We start from the raw sequence: 17,662 nt of genomic DNA on the forward strand, positions 1-17,662 counted from the left end.
GCTAGCAGTAAAAGAGGTATGTGAAGCCGTGTAACAGTTGGCAAAACATTACCAGGGTGTGTGCACCCATGGACGATTTTATGGAGGGGGGGGGGGGGTTCACAGTGGACAGCCTAGGCAATGGACACCATGTGAGTGGCCTATGGAATATTGATTTAAAATTGCATCCGTCTTAAATTATGGGAATCTTTTCTGTTGCCTCTGTCTCTCTTAATTCTTGAGAGTCAACAAGAGAACACATCTGGGATTGGATTGTCAAGTTTCTGTCAAACAAAAGTTGGAAAAACTCATTGCAGGCCTATTTACAGTATAAATAAGTCATTACATAATCTCTTTCAACACACACTACTGTATCTCAAATCGCTATTGATATTCTTCTTTTACCAGATGACTAAAGAACATGCTTAGTCTCTAAGGATATAATCAACACACATCCATTTCAGCTCTCTGCAGTGTTTCTGGTTGCTCTGGGCAATCTGACAGTCTTTGCGAAGCAGAACTGGAGGACTGTGGAACCACTTCACTCTGAAAGATAATGAAAAGACAGATTATAGTTTAAAAACGTGATTTTAAACATCATGTTAACATGCTATATTTCAATGTAGCACAGTAAGACTTATTTATTTTGTTATACCGTTGACTGTGAGTTTGGTGGAGCACTCTGCCCTGCCCAAGGCATTGTCTGCGATGACTTTGTACTCTCCAGTGTCCTTGGTTCCAACCCTGAGTATAAGCATGGAGCAGACCCCACAGGTGTTGGTGATAAGATAGTTGGTGTTGGTATTGAGGCTTATATTGTTGCGGTACCATGTGACATGAGGTGTTGGGTCCCCTCTGACAGCACAGCTCATGTAGCACTCGTAGCTCTCAGGGGTGCTGTGCATTTTCAGTGGAACTAAGAATGATGGCACTGACTCAAAGTTGAGGCTCTTGAATGAGCTGAAAGCCATTGAGAATTTATCTAGATGAAACACAAATAATATGGGAAAGTCTCAGTTAGTGGTTCAAATTGCTTTTATGACTTCATTTAGTTTTGTTTAGGCCTATTCATGAGAAATGTGAAACTGTTGAAACTCATTGAAATGTTGTTCAAATTACGGTATCATACTTCTGCAACCACAAGGTTTTGGTCTGAGACCTTTTTCAGAACAGTGTCAAATACCACAGTGTGCTGTAGCTTCTCCCCTTTAAATGACAAACATGTTAACTTCACTAGGGTACGGGGCACTAATTTTACCTCTGGATGAAAAGCGTGCCCAAAGTAAACTGCCTGCTACTCAGGCCCAGAAGATAGGGTATGCATATAATTGGTAGATTTGGATAGAAAACACTCTAAAGGTTCCACAACTGTTAACATGATGTCTGTGAGTATAACAAAACTGATTTGGCAGGTTGAAAACCTGAGAACGATCCATCCAGGATGTGGGATTATTTTATGTTTGTAGTTTTCTATTGAATACCATTAATGTATCCATTGATTTAGGACTCAAATTGCACTCCCTATGGCTTCCACTAGATGGCAACAGTCTTTAGAAATTGTTTCAGACTTGTATTCTGAAAAATGAGGGAGTACGACCACTCTGAATGAGTGGACCCTACAGTGTCCCAGAGATTTTTCATGCGCAGTGCTCCTTTCTTGTTTACCTTTTATATTGACAACGTTATTGTCCGGTTTAAATATTATCGATTATTTAGGCTAAAAACAACAGGAGGATTGATTATAAACATTGTTTAAAATGTTTCTACAAACTTTACGGATACTATTTGGATTTTTCATCTGCCTGTTGTGACTGCGTGTCTGTCGATTACTGAACAAAATGCGAACAAAACTGAGGTTTTTGGATATAAACAGGGACTTTATCAAACAAAATTAACTTTTATTGAGTACATGGGAGTCTTGCGAGTGCAACCATATGAAGATCATCAAAGGTAAGTGATTAATTTTAACTCTATTTCTGACTTGTGTAACTCCTCTACTTGGCCGGTAACTGTTTGTAATGATTTGTCTCCTGGGCGTTGTTCTCAGATAATCCCATGGTATGCTTTCGCCGTAAAGCCTTTTTGAAATCTGACACCGTGGTTGTATTAATCTTTAAACCGATGTATAACACTTGTATGTTTTATGAATTTTTATAATGAGTATTTCTGTTTTTGAATTTGGCGACCTGCAATTTCACTGGATGATGGCCAGGTGGGACACTAGCGTACCCATGTACCCTAGTGAGGTTTTAAGTAACTACCAATCAACAAACATCTGTTTTGTTTTCCTCTTGAGGGTGACTTATGATTCTCTCTCTGAATAATCAACAATGACACATGACAATCTTAACGTGCCTTTTTTCTTGGCCACTCCCCAGGTTGGCGACTCAGAAGGCTCAGAGAGACCCATGTCATTTTTGGCGTAGACACGGAAGTAGTACTCTCGTCCAGCCATGATGTTGAGGGCTGTGAACTTGTTGTTGAAGAGGTGGTCAGCTACATTTTGCCATATTCGCTTGACGGAGTCGCGTCTGGACACTATGTAGTGCAGCCTGTCGTCCCTCTTCTCATCTGGGGAGGGAGTCCAGGTCACAGTCACTGTTCCAGGAACATTCTGTTTCAACTCCGCTGGGCCGGGAGGCTTGGGATCATCTGGAACCAGGTAAGAGAGACATGGTCGTCAACCATTCATTTGAATGTACAGTACATGTAATATTACACATACAGTGTAATACATTTATTTGTTATTGTAAAGTAGACTCTACAGAACACACCACTCTTCAGCACATCATATCCTCACGTGGTCTCTCCTATCATTGCTGTGCTGATGACACTCAACTACTTTTCTCCCCCCCCCCCCCTTCTGACACCCACTTGGCGAAACCCATCTCTGGCAGATATCTCAGCTTCGATGTCGGCCCACCTTCTCAAGTTCAAGCTTCTCTTCCTCACTGGGAAGGTCTGCCCACTCCATCATGGTTGACTCCACGGTGTCCCCCTCCCAGAGTGCAAAGAACTTTGGCGTTCTCTGCAAACTTAAAAGCAGTACTCGTTCCTGCAGGTTCATGCTCTACAACATCCGTAGAGTATGACCGTACCTCACACAGGAAGCGGTGCATGTCCTAATCCAGGCACTTGTCCTCTCCCATCTGGATTACTGCAACTTGCTGTTGGCTAGGCTCCCTGCTTGTGCATTCAAACCCTTGTAACTTATCCAGAATATTGCAGCCCGCTTGGTGTTCATCATTCCCAATTTCTCCCATGTCACCCCACTCCATCACACACTCTACTGGCTTCCAGTCGAAGCTCGCATCCACTACAAGACCATGGTACTTGCCTATGGAGCATCAAGAGGAACTTTCCCTCCTTAACTCCAGGCTATGCTCAAACCCTACACCCCAACCCGAGCACTCCGTCCTGACACCTCTGGTCTTTTGCTCCTACGGCAGCTCCTGCTTAGCCAGTCCAAGCTCTCCTCAGTCCTGGCACCCCAATGGTTGAACCAGCTTCCCCCTGAAGCTAGGACAGCAGAGTCCCTGCCCAACTTCCAAAAATATGTTTTACCCTACTTCTTCAAATAGTGTCTTAAATAATCTCACAGCACCCCTCCATCACAACCCCTCATGCCACAGACGACAGATAATAAACACAGTAGTGATCTTTTACAGAGTTCCACCACTGATTGTCAATACCACTCACTGTCAGTAACACTCACTGTCAGTAACACTCACTGTCAGTAACACTCACTTTCCATCACTCACTGTCAATACCACTCACTGTCAATACCACTCACTGTCAATACCACTCACTGTCAATACCACTCACTGTCAATACCATCACTGTCAATACCACTCACTTTCCATCACTCACTGTCATTACCACTCACTGTCATTACCACTCACTGTCAGTAACACTCACTGTCAGTAACACTCACTGTCAGTAACACTCACTGTCAGTAACACTCACTTTCCATCACTCACTGCCATTACCACTCACTGCCATTACCACTCACTGTCAGTAACACTCACTGTCAATACCACTCACTGTCAATACCACTCACTGTCAGTAACACTCACTTTCCATCATTCACTGCCATTACCACTCACTGTCAGTAACACTCACTGTCAGTGACACTCACTGTCAGTGACACTCACTGTCAGTGACACTCACTGTCAGTAACACTCACTGTCAGTGACACTCACTGTCAGTAACACTCACTGTCAGTAACACTCACTTTTCACCACTCACTGTCAATATTTAGTGGAATGTCTTGCTTGTATGATTATACCTGTGACTCTGATCTCGATACTGAAGGTCTCCTGACCAACCATGTTCTTGACGATGATGGTGTAGATTCCTGTGTCGGGACGCTCAGATGTGGGGATTAGGAGCTGGGATGTGTTATCGGAGTTGCTAATGGTTACAAGTTTTGATACTGGCATCCCATCCTTTAGCCACGTTATGTTTGGCATAGGAGAAGCCTACCAAAAGACAACGTAGAAATAGACAGATGAGTTTGTTTGGTAGTGTAGCCCTTTCCTGCAGACAAATTCAAGCATTTCGCTACACTTGCATTAACATCTGCTAACCATGTGTATGTGACAAATAAATTTGATTTAAAGCTAAATTCTTGGCCTCATGGTTGGAATATTCCAAAAAACCTGACGAATATTTCAGTCTTCTCTGATATACTGTATTTAAAGTGTAATATTGGGATACAAACTTAAAACTTGATGAATACTGTATATCTGACATGGTACAGATGTCTTTCTTGTAACACATAATCATGTGTGTGAGGCGTATACCTTTGTTTCAAAGTAGATTTGTTTAAGACTACCAAGAATCACTCTGTGGCCGGGATTTAGCCCACGGCAATAACAGGTTAAGTGAATGTTTCTACAATGAGCAATCCACTTTTTTAAGTATCTCTGTTAACATCCATTACATTTCATTAAGGAATTTGTTGCTCTGATTTTGTATTTCTACACCATCGCAACACATTCTTGGTCACAGAGTATCACACTTACATGGAATAGCAGACTGAGTTCTGTAATTTGCCTTAGAAACTGGTCATTCCGATGTAAGACCCAATAAGGCATTGTTTACATGCACAAGATTTTGCTGACCACAAAGTTGATGTTGATTCGAGCAGAATTCCCGGCTCTCACAACCATGAAGCTCTTCATTTTGCGATCAGTGAAATGTGGTCTCACTATGAGAAACGAGGAAATTATATTTAAAAAAAACTTATATAGCTTGAAATAAGATAAGAATGTGAATATAATATGTGTATAATCACTCCAGGTTTTAGGTTTTAGGTTACTACTATCATGATGCTGTGAACACAAACTTGACGAAAACAATGTTGACAAATTGGTGTCACTCACCTGGGGGGGGCATTGCAATGATGTAGTTCTCCAAGCCTTTGGGCTCCCCTTCTCCCCCGTCATTGGTGGCAATCACTCTCACCCAGTACATGGCCATTGACTTAAGACCCAAAATGTTATAGGAGGTAATGATGATGGGGTTATTGTTACAGCGGTCCCACTCTGGGTTTGCTGCTGGTCTGATCTCCACAAAGTATCCCTTGGCTTCATCTTGGACCCCTTCCTCCTCTATGGGTTTAGTCCAACCCAGGGACAAGGTGGTGTAGGTGGAGTCTGTCACCTTCAGGTCATTGATTTGACCTGGGGGCTCTGAAAGGACAAATGATTTCAGGGGGGAGTAGAATATACTGTTTGCGACAGCTGCTCATAAACATACTTTATATTTGAACTGTAATGTTATCCCTTATTTACCAGTCAAATGACGTGTTGTATTATCAACATTTTCAGAGTTTGTCCTCGCTATCTCCTCATGAAACAGATCAGATTACTTACTCTTTGGGTCTCTTGCAATAACAAATTCAGAGGGGGTACTTGGCTCTCCAGCACCAGATATGTTGATAGCTGCAACACGGAACTCATACTCTATTCCCTCAATAACGTCTTTCACTGCAATCCCTTGACCTGAAAGTATGGGTGTGACAAAAAATAGATAATGAAGGGATCAAAATATTTCTTTATTGTTTCAGCACTTTGACAGTATGGTTGTATTTACAACAATGTAGAAATCAGGTTGTGTACTGGTATGGAATGCAATTAGAACAAAACAAATACGGAAAGACACTTGGATGATGAACAAAGTATTGAAATGGCCTCACCTTTGATTGGCTCTTTCACATTGTTGATTGAACCCCATAGATTGCTGCCCTTCTTGCGTTTCTCCAGGTGGTAACCTAGAATATTAGTTCCTCCAGTGTTGGAAGGGGGAACCCATTCCAGATTGATGCAGTTTGCAAAGGCACTGATCACTTTGGGTGAGGAAGGTTGTCCGGGATATGCTAGGTAATAAGGGAAAAAAGTACATTTTGGAGGTCTGATGGCGTCCTCCATTGGGAGAAAGAGAGAACCCTAATTCAACAGCTAAATTTTGCATTCTGGTGACATATTATGCATTACCTCTTGTACCGGCCTGGATGTCATCTGTCTCCATCATTTCACTTATGCCCTGCTCAGTCACAGCCCTGATATGGTAGCAGTACTTCCTTCCATGGTCTACATCGGTGTCCCTGTATTTGGGCTCTCCAGGGATCTGACCCAGCTTCATCCAGGAGTTACGGCCCAGCTGCTGTCGTTCCAGGATGTAGTTGATCACAGGAGAGCCACCATTGTCTTTAGGAGGCCTCCATTTAAAGTCAAGTACAGCCGAAGAAGCTTCAATGATCTCCACAGGTCCTAGGGCAGGGCTTGGTCTGTCTGTGAATAGATATAGGGGAGCATAATGATACTCCAGTTAGCCTTATGTTATCCTAGATAATGTTGTGTATGAAGCTAGAAGCTGTATTGCCAATATTGTGTCAAATGTGGAGACACCCTGATGTTTCATTCAGGCAAGCACAAAGGATTGTCATAGCAACATTGCAAATAAATTAAGATCATCCCACTGACCAAGCACAATCAACCTGGATATGCCCTCAATGGTTCCATATTCATTTTTGATCTTGATCTTGATTTCTCCTGTGGCTTTCCGCTGGCACTTGCTGAGGAGGAGGCGACTGTGTGTGAGCGACTTCTCAATGTTGATGTGTTTGTCCTCCACCAACTCCTCACCTTCGTTGTACCAATAGATCTTCATTGGGTCACGACCCATAATAGACAGCTTGAAGGTAGCGCTTTGGCCAACCTTTATTATGACGGGCTTTGAGAAATCAGCCAGGTCATCTGGGTTTACTCTGGGTGGATCTGGAACACAGATGTCACATACATTTAATAGCACAAATACAGTACATATAGTAGCTACAATATATCTTAGTTGACTTGGCATTGCATGTCCATCTTCAGAGAATGCTGCTTTCGCTCAATACTGATATTGAACTTCAGTTCAACTGCCTCAATGTTTCCATTAATTATTTAAAAAGATGGATGGATTGGATGGATTCATTTACCCTCTACAATGAGCATGGACTCTGTTTTACGTCCATCAGCTTCAAATCGGTATTTGCCAGAATCTTCCTCCTTGCAGTTATTCAGTATAAGCCTGTGAAAGGCCCCATCATGTTTCATCTCAATATCATCTGATGCTTCTATCTGGAAGGAAACAAACAAAGTTCTGTTTAGACCTATAAAGAACTGCATGCGCTGTTGCAGCTCAATTATTACTTTTCCTGCATTTAGTCTCTGCAATATTTTTGTATTTCGCAGTTTCATATGGAACAGAACTTACCTGCTGTAGTAGTTGACTAAACAAGACGGCAAAAACAAGTTGGATTTGAGATTCAATTTTTGAAGAGTATTACATTTATGATTTCCAAATCAAGTCTGAGGACTGATGTTTATAGTTACTTCCAGTTTTCTAACTCACCTCTTCTCCATCTTTGTACCAGATTCCTTCACAGTTTTCGCTGCTCAGTTTACACTCCAGTTCACCTCTGTTGCCCATATTAACACTGATGTCTGACAATCCACTGGTAAAGTGCACTCCTGGGTCTAGAGGATACATCAAGTCGTAGTCAATTGGTTAGGAAGATGATGTAGTGTGAATGTGATGCCTGGACATTACAAATCATTGAACACCTTGAAACCTCTTACCTATGATGGTGTCTGGGATCAGTGGACCTGTTCTCACTCGTTTCTTCTTCTTTTCAACTGGTATCTCTTCGTCTCCAGGCTCTTTGTTCTTCTCCTCAACTGGTATCTCTTCGTCTCCAAGCTCTTTGTTCTTCTCCTCAACTGGTATCTCTTCGTCTCCAAGCTCGTCCTTCTTCTCTTCCACAGGCTCAGGCTCTTCATTCTCGTCCTTGTTCTCCGGCTCTGGTTCGGACGCTCCTGCTGCCTTAGCGTCCATGTCTGCCTTAATCTGCTTCGCCAACTCCATTCTCTCATCTCTCTCTTTGTCCAGCTTAGCTTTCTGCTCTGCAGCTATTTTAGCCAAGTCTACCTCTCCCCCACCAGCTCGAGTTGTTTTGCGGACTTTCTTTTTCCCCTTGGTGGCTGGATCGTTATCAACTGGAGCGTGGGCAAATAAGAACATAGGTAGAGTTATAGGTTAGTAAAGATTGTCAATGTTTTGCATTTGTACTGTCTGATATGGATAATGTTTGATTAATATTGATCAATTTAAGTAACAAGTGGCATATATTTGACATTATATGCCCTTACACAAGTAAGAGTCACATGACTTAGCAACACTTTTTGTGATTGAAACGTCATCTCCTTACCCTCCACAACAAGAAAGGCATTGCAAGACTTGATCCCTGCACAAACTGAATAGATACCACCATCCAGTTTCGCACAGTCCTTCACAACCAAGCTATGAATGAGCATGTCCTCTGACACTTCAATGTCAAACTTATCCCCTTGTTCACACGGTTGATTCCTCCCCGTCCATTGAATCTTTGACATGGGTGATGACAGGACACATTCAAACACGGCATCCTCTCTCTCCGTGGCCTTCACTTCCTGAATTTTGACCAGGAAATCCACCATTGGAACTGAATAAAATACACATTTGGAAGAAATACTTTATCTGGAACAAAATTACATGTGTTATGTTCCTTTTTTGTTTTGGTGTATATTGAACAGACATTCATTTTTGCATACCGGCTAACCTGAGGGAATTTTGTTGGTCTTAGGGATTGTTAGCCTATATGGAATGGGAAATGATTAAACAGAGAATCAATTGAAGACATCCCACCTTTGAAGTCAGTTGAGAAGATAAGTACCCCCTCCACCATCACTTGGTACAATCCTTCATCATCTCCAGCAAGATCCTTAATGCCAAATGTAAATTTTCTTCCCGTTTTCTTCAGAAAATGCTTCTCTTCTGTTTCGACACTGAACGGAACCATTACTCCATTCTGTATAAAAACACATTGTCAGTCTTAATTAATGCATACAAAAAAACACATTTAATGTAAAGACACCTATTAGTTATTCTAAAATAAAATCAAACATGTTCTGCTTGGTTATTGTTACAATGCATATAACAGTGTGTATTTCACACCATTCTCACCTTGAACAGGAAGATCTTGACGTTGGGGTTTTTAAGCGTCATCTCAAATTCAAACTCTGCACCTCCACCAGGTTTTACTTCAATGTGTTTCAGATTGCTGAGCTTTTCAACGTACTGTAGGAGCAAAAAACACAGTCACTGGTATTGATGGTGGTGATATTCAGTTACTGTTAATTTTGGAATGCAACAGTGTATGTAAGAGGAATAAACACCTCACTTTCACATACTAGTAAATGCTGGTCAGCAGGTAGCCTAACCGTTAAGAGTTTGGGCCAGTAACCGAAAGGTTGCTGATTTGAATCCCCGAGCTGACTAGGAGAATGGGTCGATATGCCGTTGAGCAAGGCACTTAACCCTAATGGCTCCTGTAAGTCGCTCTGGATAAGAGCGTCTGCTACTGTAAATTACTCAAATGTACAAAAAAACTTAAGTTATATACAGCCATTTTTATTATCTTTGACTAAATCTGATTCAGGCAAACCTTTGCTTGTTCTTCCTCCCTCTCAACCTTCTTCGCATTCAGTGTCTTCAGCATCCAGCGGAAGTTAGTGACTCCAAACTCAGCACAGATTTTCTCATAGTCTTTCTTGTCGGCACTCATCAACACATCCCAAAACCTTGGATCGATTTCTCCCTCTTTTTTGTCATCTTTGTCTGATTCTACAACCCTTAAAAAAGAAGAATACAACTGTATCTCATTCACGCGTCAAAACTATTATGGTAGAATTAGGATCTACAACCTAGCTATGATTGATTGTTTTTCTAGTATTGTCTTACACTTTTGTTAGGAGATTTTTGAAATCTTCAGGTGGCTTCACAGCAGCTGAATTGAGATTGAACTTTTACGTTATTTTGTACAGTTAATGTCACTAAAACCTTGTTTTGTGATTGAAATTCAGTGACTGACCTGCTCGTGCATCTTTCATAGCCTTGCCCTTCTTATATCCCACTGAAAGGCAAGAGATGTTTCATTAGATGATTTGGTTAATTAAGATCAATCGGATCAATTATAGTTTGTCTGGCTTAGATCCTGAGGATATGTGTCTGCCAGTGTTTTGTTAAGGATCTACAGTATTTAACGTAACATGATGTTTCTCTTGTTCAAGACTCAGTTATGAGATGTAACCAGGTTTAGCGCCATATATCAACCCAGGAGTAATGGTGTCCTCACTTTCAATTACATTGAGGTTAGCGGTGACCACAGCTTTTCCATACTCATTGGTGGCAAAGCATTTGTAGGTATCAGCTTGTTCGGGAGATACTTCCGGCATCTGTGAACACAAATTGAGCAAGAGTATTACCATTTGGAACAAAATTTGTTAGTGTCAGTTAAGTCACCCCAGATTGGGGACGAAGGCAAAGAAGAAGAACAACGGCCACAGTGAAAAAATATATGTTTGTAAAAGAGCTGGGCTAATTGTAACCAGCTGATCTCTTGTTAAACCATATAAAATAACACAGCTGATCTCAATTGCAGTCAACATTGGCCAGCGATTTATCGCTCGCTAACGTGGATGTCGAGGTTATCTTTTAGTCCTCATTGCAGCCAACATTTTTTTTTCCGCCCTCTGGTTGCTATTACGTAAGGTGGAAATCAGGTTGTTTCAGATCCATTGAGGTTGTTTAGAAATACCAAAAAGGTGTCACTGTAAATTGTTGCTCCTCTCCAATACTAGTGTGTTGACTCACCTCTATGTAGTGCTCATAAGGCGTAGCTGGATCAGATACCATTTTGTATCTCTCTGGTTCAGTTACTTCTCCATTACTTCTTGTCCAATGCACACTTGGTGTCGGATTACCAGACACAATTGCTTTGAAAACAGCACATTTCCCTTTATAAAATAATACAATAAAACACAGTTAATGTCAACTCAGTATAATTTGAAGCAAGGACCAAGAACATATTTGCAATTTAAAGACTTTACTACAATCTCACATTGTCATTGTGGTTTGATATATGAACCATACCTTCCTGAATAGTCAAAGCGATGGGTTTGAGGGTGAAATCAGGGGTGGTCATGCCCACAGGAAGCTCCTCCACAAACTGTGTAATCATGACCCCAGGGACTCTGGATCTCTTTTTGATTGCCACTAGAAGGATGTAAGACAAAGAGCAGAATTAAACATACACATATACAGTACAACACAATAGTCTTACAGGAATAATCCAAAACCGAAAAGAAACTTGATTTATTCATTGTTATATGAACATTTACATTGATTAGTTACGATTTGATAAAAAAGTATATTATGTTGAGAAGACATGTAATGTTTGTGCTGCTGCCATGTTGTGTTGTTGTCTTCGGTCTCTCCATGTAGTGTTGTTGTCTTCGGTCTCTCAATGTTGTGTTGTTGTCTTCGGTCTCTCCATGTTGTGTTGTTGTCTTCGGTCTCTCCATGTTGTGTTGTTGTCTTCGGTCTCTCCATGTTGTGTTGTTGTCTTCGGTCTCTCCATGTTGTTGTCTTCGGTCTCTCCATGTTGTGTTGTTGTCTTCGGTCTCTCCATGTAGTGTTGTGGTGTCTCTCTTGTCATGATGTGTGTTTTGTCCTACGTTATACATTTTTATCCCAGCCCCTGTCCCTTTTGCCTCTTGGTAGGCTGTTACTGTAAATAAGAATTTGTTCTGAATTGACTTGCCTATTTAAATAAAGATGTTTGTTTTTTTAAACATCAGTTTAGAAAAAAAATATATGACTTACCCTGCCCCTGAGCAGTTGGCTCCTCGTCTTTAGTTTCCTTGAAGAATTTCATCTTGCTATGGATAGCAGTTTTGCCAGATTTTCAGATGGTTCTCTGCTACTGAAATAGAGAACATGTATTTCAAATGAAGTTAACAAGATCCTGTTTTTTGTTTGGCATCAAGTTGTGAACCAAGTAGGGATGTCCAATAAGATATTTTTTAATCGCTTAACAAACACCATCTAGCTTACTGTGCTCCTGGAATGACATACAACATACAGGGGGCTCTCGAGTGGTGCTGCGCTCTAAAGGCACTGCATCTCAGTGCGAGAGGTATCACTACAGACCATGGTGTGATTCCAGGCTGTATCACAACCAGCCGTGAGTCCCATAGAGCGACGTACAATTGACCCAGCATCATCCAGGTTAGGGTTTGGACGGGGTAGGCCGTCATTGTCAATAAGAATTTGTTCTTAACTGACTTGCTTGGTTAAATAAATATGAAGCAGCAAGCTAAAATAACATTACACAAATTGACCATTTAACCAATAAGCGTAACCGGCTAATATACCATGGTTGGCTAACTGGTTAACATACCTATCAACTGCGGTGATTTTGGATACATATTGCATGAATACCATTGTGAATGCACAGTGGTACGCTAAGATAAACTGAAGACCTTCCTAATGGGACAATGTAAGAATACCAAATATCATTTTTTGATTTAGTGTGATCAACAATGTTTATCACAAGTAGTCTCTGGACCCTACAGTACATAATGGCTTGGTTGACATGACTGTCATCTCTGGGTCACTGCACTCCACAGTGTTTATAGGAATCACTTGGCTTACAAAGGAGCGCAGACCTCACTGAGGGCCACGAAGGAAGACTGCTGCACATGTCTTTAGTATATGAGCTAAGCATGTGGGATGGTAGGCGTCACAGGACTGGGCAGCTATTAGTAACAGTAAGAAACCCCATCTGTCTCCCACACAATTAATCTTCCACAGATGGTTCCACCGGGTGCCATTTACCGCCGGATTAAGGCAATATTTCTGTCCTAGGAATCTGATGCTGACACATTTTGAGTAAACTTTGCTCTTGGTGAGGTCTCTATTAAAAGGGGGAATGGGAGGGAGAGTGTGTGACAGATTGTAAGATACTGCATTCTTGTCGCTGTCTTTAACATTTGGACAAGCAGGACACTTGAAAAAAAGTCCTTGGAAACTCTTGCAAGTGAATTGTTTTTATTTTGGGGGTTTGAGTGCAGTCATACCGGCATTCTCCATTGTCTAGTGCATACGTTCACATTTCAAGATCCAATGAAACTCTTAACTAATACCCATACCAACACTGTGTACACTATATTTTTTCTGTTTAAACACAATAATATGTTTCATACATTTGTTGGTATGAAGCAACTTGCACAGTTTATAATTTGTGCACAGAAATCTTAACGATCTGACTTTCTCATAAAAATACTTGACACTGCAGTCACTTGACAGTGCAGTCAGTATACATTTCTTTTTTATATGGCAACTTTTACTTTAGCACGTACTAGTGCAGGTGGTTGGATCATGATATGCTCCAAGAGGTGGTAACTCAAGATGGACAGTAAATTAAAGAATTTCTGTGATCACAGAATACTTAGCATGCCCAAAGTCGGCTGTGGCAAGTGACCTGCTTCATTTTGCATGCAATAGGTCACATAGCTCATAAAACTATCTATCATGGACCAACATGTGATGCAAGTCACTTGCTGAAAATGGAACGGGCTGCTGTAAACTACCTCGCTCATATCCACTTAATTTGTATGCAATTTTAAGTCAATAGAAGCAAAATGCCATTCTGAAGAAGGATCAGGTCATGAGCCAATATATTTATTGGGCTTGTCCACTTTGACAGAAGGCATTGGAGCTTGAATATATGCTTAAATATAATGCTATTGCATATGTGAAATTAGCATAAATATTATTTGAACATTTGGAAACAATTTTATATATTCGCCTGTCAGTGTTCCATTGCTTCAGGCTAAATCCACAGGTAACATTTTACTACGCAAGAACCTTCTCCTTGCTCACCATCTTCATTCTGACTTCTTCACCTGTTCACTACTCTGGCACCTCTGCTTTTTGCTACGAGACTTTCCAAGGAATTAAATGTTTTTCACGTAAGCTACACTTCACTTTTTCATTGTTGCTAGGAGACAATCCATGACTCTTCTTTCTCTAGCTGTATAGTTCCCAGTTGTAGGAGTTAAAATGCACTTATTTTACGAATACCATTAACAACTTTTGCTTGCTTTTGGATTGTCAATGAGACAACCTAAGTAAAGTAATCAAGCCAGGAGGTGGATTTCCATTAGGATGCCGTGCAAGTTTGAATGTCATCGTCTACGCTGTGCTGTACTTCCATATTTGTATGGGATGAAAAATAGCCCTGCCTAGCAACTGTGCTGTGGGATTGATTTATAAATAAGATGGGTATGTGGCAGGTCTATGTCCTAGGACGCCGAGCTCCGTCTAGTGGCAATCAGTCTCTTTTTACTGCCTGGGCAGATCTTTTGGGGGTTTGTGTCTACACAGCATCATCTTGACAGTTAGAAGATGCCTCTCTTAGTTGCCCCGATCTTTTGAGAGGAGAGCGGTCACAAGATGTATCAAACCGTTAAATGTTGGGAACATATCAGTATTCCCACACTTTTGGTTAGTTATCATTGAGCACCTATCATACATCCACTACATAGTTAAGCTCATAAGGCATCTAATGCTCAAGCTGATCCCAAGCTCATTTCATCTTCAGCTCAAAATGCATCTCAGCTTTTAGTTACATTACTTGAGTGCTGTGTATTACTGAAAATAGACCATCATCATCTGCCAATTGCTTCCAGATCATATAAACACTTGTAAGCATATCGTTTTTTATTACATGCCATTTGCATGCTTATGAATGCCATTTTCCTATGCAATCTGTATTGGACTATACATTTCGCAACTATACATTTCGCTATTATATATATTTTTTCAAATTGTGTTTTCAAGTTCAATTGAATTTTGATCATTGTTTTTCATCACTAAGTAATGGATGTTTTATTTGGGAATTGAATGCTGTGCCTCCCTCTCCATCAGCATTCAATTAGATGTACTGATGCCCTTCCTTGCATCATTGAACAACCTTACATTAATATGAATTATTTACAGGACATAATGACGTCATATACCATTAGCCTTTAAACAGCTTAGGATCAATTAACAATTGGCGTTCAGAGACACCCACAGTACACATAGTGTATTTGAGTATAGTTACACAGAACAGATGTTATCAATAATGAAATCAATATGTCTTGAATTATTATCATGCCCACATGTTGACATTTAGCCCCTCGCCCTGTGCCCAGGGAATGGACTTACTTGTTCTCTCTCCTCTCTGCTCCTTCTACCCACAGTCCTTCTTATACTTGAGTGTGGTGTCTTCGTTTTGAGAGACAATAAACCCTTTTTGAGATGCTCAGTGCAAGCCTTGGCCGTGTCCTTCCACCGTGACTGCTGGGGATAGGCTTACTGACATATACATTATTTGGCCCAAGTGCTGCAGGTCTTGAAAAGGACGTACCAAGAGTGGAGGGATAGCTGACTCCTCCCTCAAAACGAAGATACCCGTTAGACATTGGACCGGGCTCGTTATTATAGAGTACGCTTTTAAAAAGAGGTTATAGAAGCGTCATAATGAGATTAACTTCCACAGCAGCAAACCTTGAACACTGTCCTGGCATCTCTACATCCTGCATTTTAAAGGTCCGTTTCCACTTCTGTTGATGGACCTCGACTGGTTAGTGTGCTACTTAAGATGACTATGGATGTTGGACTGCATGCTACAGGAAATAGTATGCATGCAATGATGACCGATTTATCTTTAATCGGGTTGCAAATTAGCAATGTTGGATTTATTTGAGCATGTAGGTTTACTCTATTGGAGTTGGACATGACTAATCAAAATCTACTTAAAATACTGTCTTCTATGAGCAGGATATTTAAACCAGAGAATGATAATGTCAATGTGGAAAAAGAGTTTTATCCTGTCAACATTTTATAGCATTAAAGTTGGGTTTTGAGTGCTCTATAAAAGTAATACTGTACTATTCAGTAGGTATAAATGATTCCTACACATTTCAAAACCATCAAAATGCTATGTTGCTGACTAACTCCACAAAACAAATAGTCACAAATCACTTAAGCATTCCTGTATGTCTAAAAAGCATCACAAAAACGTACGCAAATTAAACTAATAATCACTGATTTTTATTGACTCTCCTGTTCAAACATTTAGAATTCAAACTTCCTACATCATATGAGCTTGAAATATGTATTTACACCAAGCTCTTGTACATAGAGTAGCCAACATAAAAATATTTCTTTTACAACACACCATTCAGATCCATTATATGTTTTACTTCTACATTGTGATTAGTTGACGATAGTAGATTGATTAGGTTCTATTATATTAAACATTTTACATTTAGTTTAATCATTAAAAATAGCCTAATGGAAATGAAAGAGGAAAACAAAAACAAACACTATAGACAACACATATTGATTCTAGTTTTCAAAGAAAAAATGGGCAATTCAGCATTACACATTTCACATTTCACAGCAAAACGCATTTCACAAATTAGCAAGTACCTTTGTAGTTAATGAAACACAGCCACGCATTTGCAGTTCTCATTTGAATGTTTACGCCAGTAAACCTTGATCTCTCTCTCTGCTTGTTTTTACTGTTCATTTTCTAAATCAAATTTACTCAAAAGCCACTGAAAACAAGAGCAACAGGCATCATTTCAATTTCCAATCATCTTTCCTATACCAATATTGCACTTTGAGAAGAAAAAAAACACAAACACAACACTATTCATGACTTGCTTTTAGGCTGCTTTTGATTATTGAACACTGTTGTTACGTTACATAATGGTCTCGCCTTAATTCAAAGAGTGATGCATTGCATTGTACTCAACCTGAGATCTTCAAACATATGCAGCACCCAGAATGTAGAATAGTCTAATGTTAAATGTGATACAGGGAACGCTGAACTTAAAAATATACACAATGTAATTTCTACACAGAACTGGAAAACAATAGAGGAGTTCTGTGAAAGGAAAATTCCACTCTAAAATTATGTTTTGGTATTTGTTTCATTTGTCCATTGTTGACATAGTCCTAAACTATTTTTGTTGTCAGCAATCAAATTTTCAAGATATGTCACATTCAAAATACAGAAATCAACCCTATATGATGCATGTTGCATCATGAGATACAAAAAGCAGCATCATATGATACAAAATTAATCATACGGAGGATGATATCTGTATTTTGAAAGTTGAATATCTTGAAAACCTGATTGTTTATAAGCAACATAATGTGGGACTATGTCAGCAATGGGCTAATGAAACAAATACCA

General features: G+C 40.2%; 1 protein-coding gene across 1 annotated transcript; it reads right to left on the reverse strand.

Moving 5' to 3' along the window:
* Positions 1–520: 520 nt before the first annotated feature.
* igfn1.3 (immunoglobulin like and fibronectin type III domain containing 1, tandem duplicate 3) lies at positions 521–12,283 on the reverse strand. The gene is made up of 22 exons (XM_064958385.1): positions 12,232–12,283; positions 11,500–11,637; positions 11,221–11,363; positions 10,703–10,802; positions 10,309–10,354; positions 10,013–10,199; positions 9,532–9,645; positions 9,214–9,376; positions 8,738–9,010; positions 8,109–8,525; positions 7,882–8,006; positions 7,466–7,607; positions 6,969–7,262; positions 6,480–6,776; positions 6,182–6,361; positions 5,859–5,987; positions 5,367–5,675; positions 5,106–5,191; positions 4,268–4,460; positions 2,335–2,631; positions 635–961; positions 521–525 (listed from the first exon to the last, which is right to left on the reverse strand). The coding sequence occupies exons 1-22, from the start codon at positions 12,281–12,283 to the stop codon at positions 521–523; spliced, it is 4,017 nt and encodes a 1,338-aa protein (XP_064814457.1).
* Between the last annotated feature and the right edge of the window lie 5,379 nt (positions 12,284–17,662).

Source organism: Oncorhynchus masou, chromosome 5, assembly GCF_036934945.1.
Source record: "Oncorhynchus masou masou isolate Uvic2021 chromosome 5, UVic_Omas_1.1, whole genome shotgun sequence".
NCBI classification, from domain to species: Eukaryota; Metazoa; Chordata; class Actinopteri; order Salmoniformes; family Salmonidae; genus Oncorhynchus; species Oncorhynchus masou.

Bases quoted from the DNA above. Each gene is read 5' to 3' on its own strand.
- igfn1.3 (XM_064958385.1), bottom strand. From the start codon at position 12,283: ATGAAATTCTTCAAGGAAACTAAAGACGAGGAGCCAACTGCTCAGGGG. The intron at 10,803-11,220 runs GTGAGTCAACAC...TTGTGTTCACAG, and splicing joins CTTATGAGCACTACATAGAG to ATGCCGGAAGTATCTCCCGA. The intron at 5,676-5,858 runs GTAAGTAATCTG...TTGTCCTTTCAG, and splicing joins TATTGCAAGAGACCCAAAGA to AGCCCCCAGGTCAAATCAAT.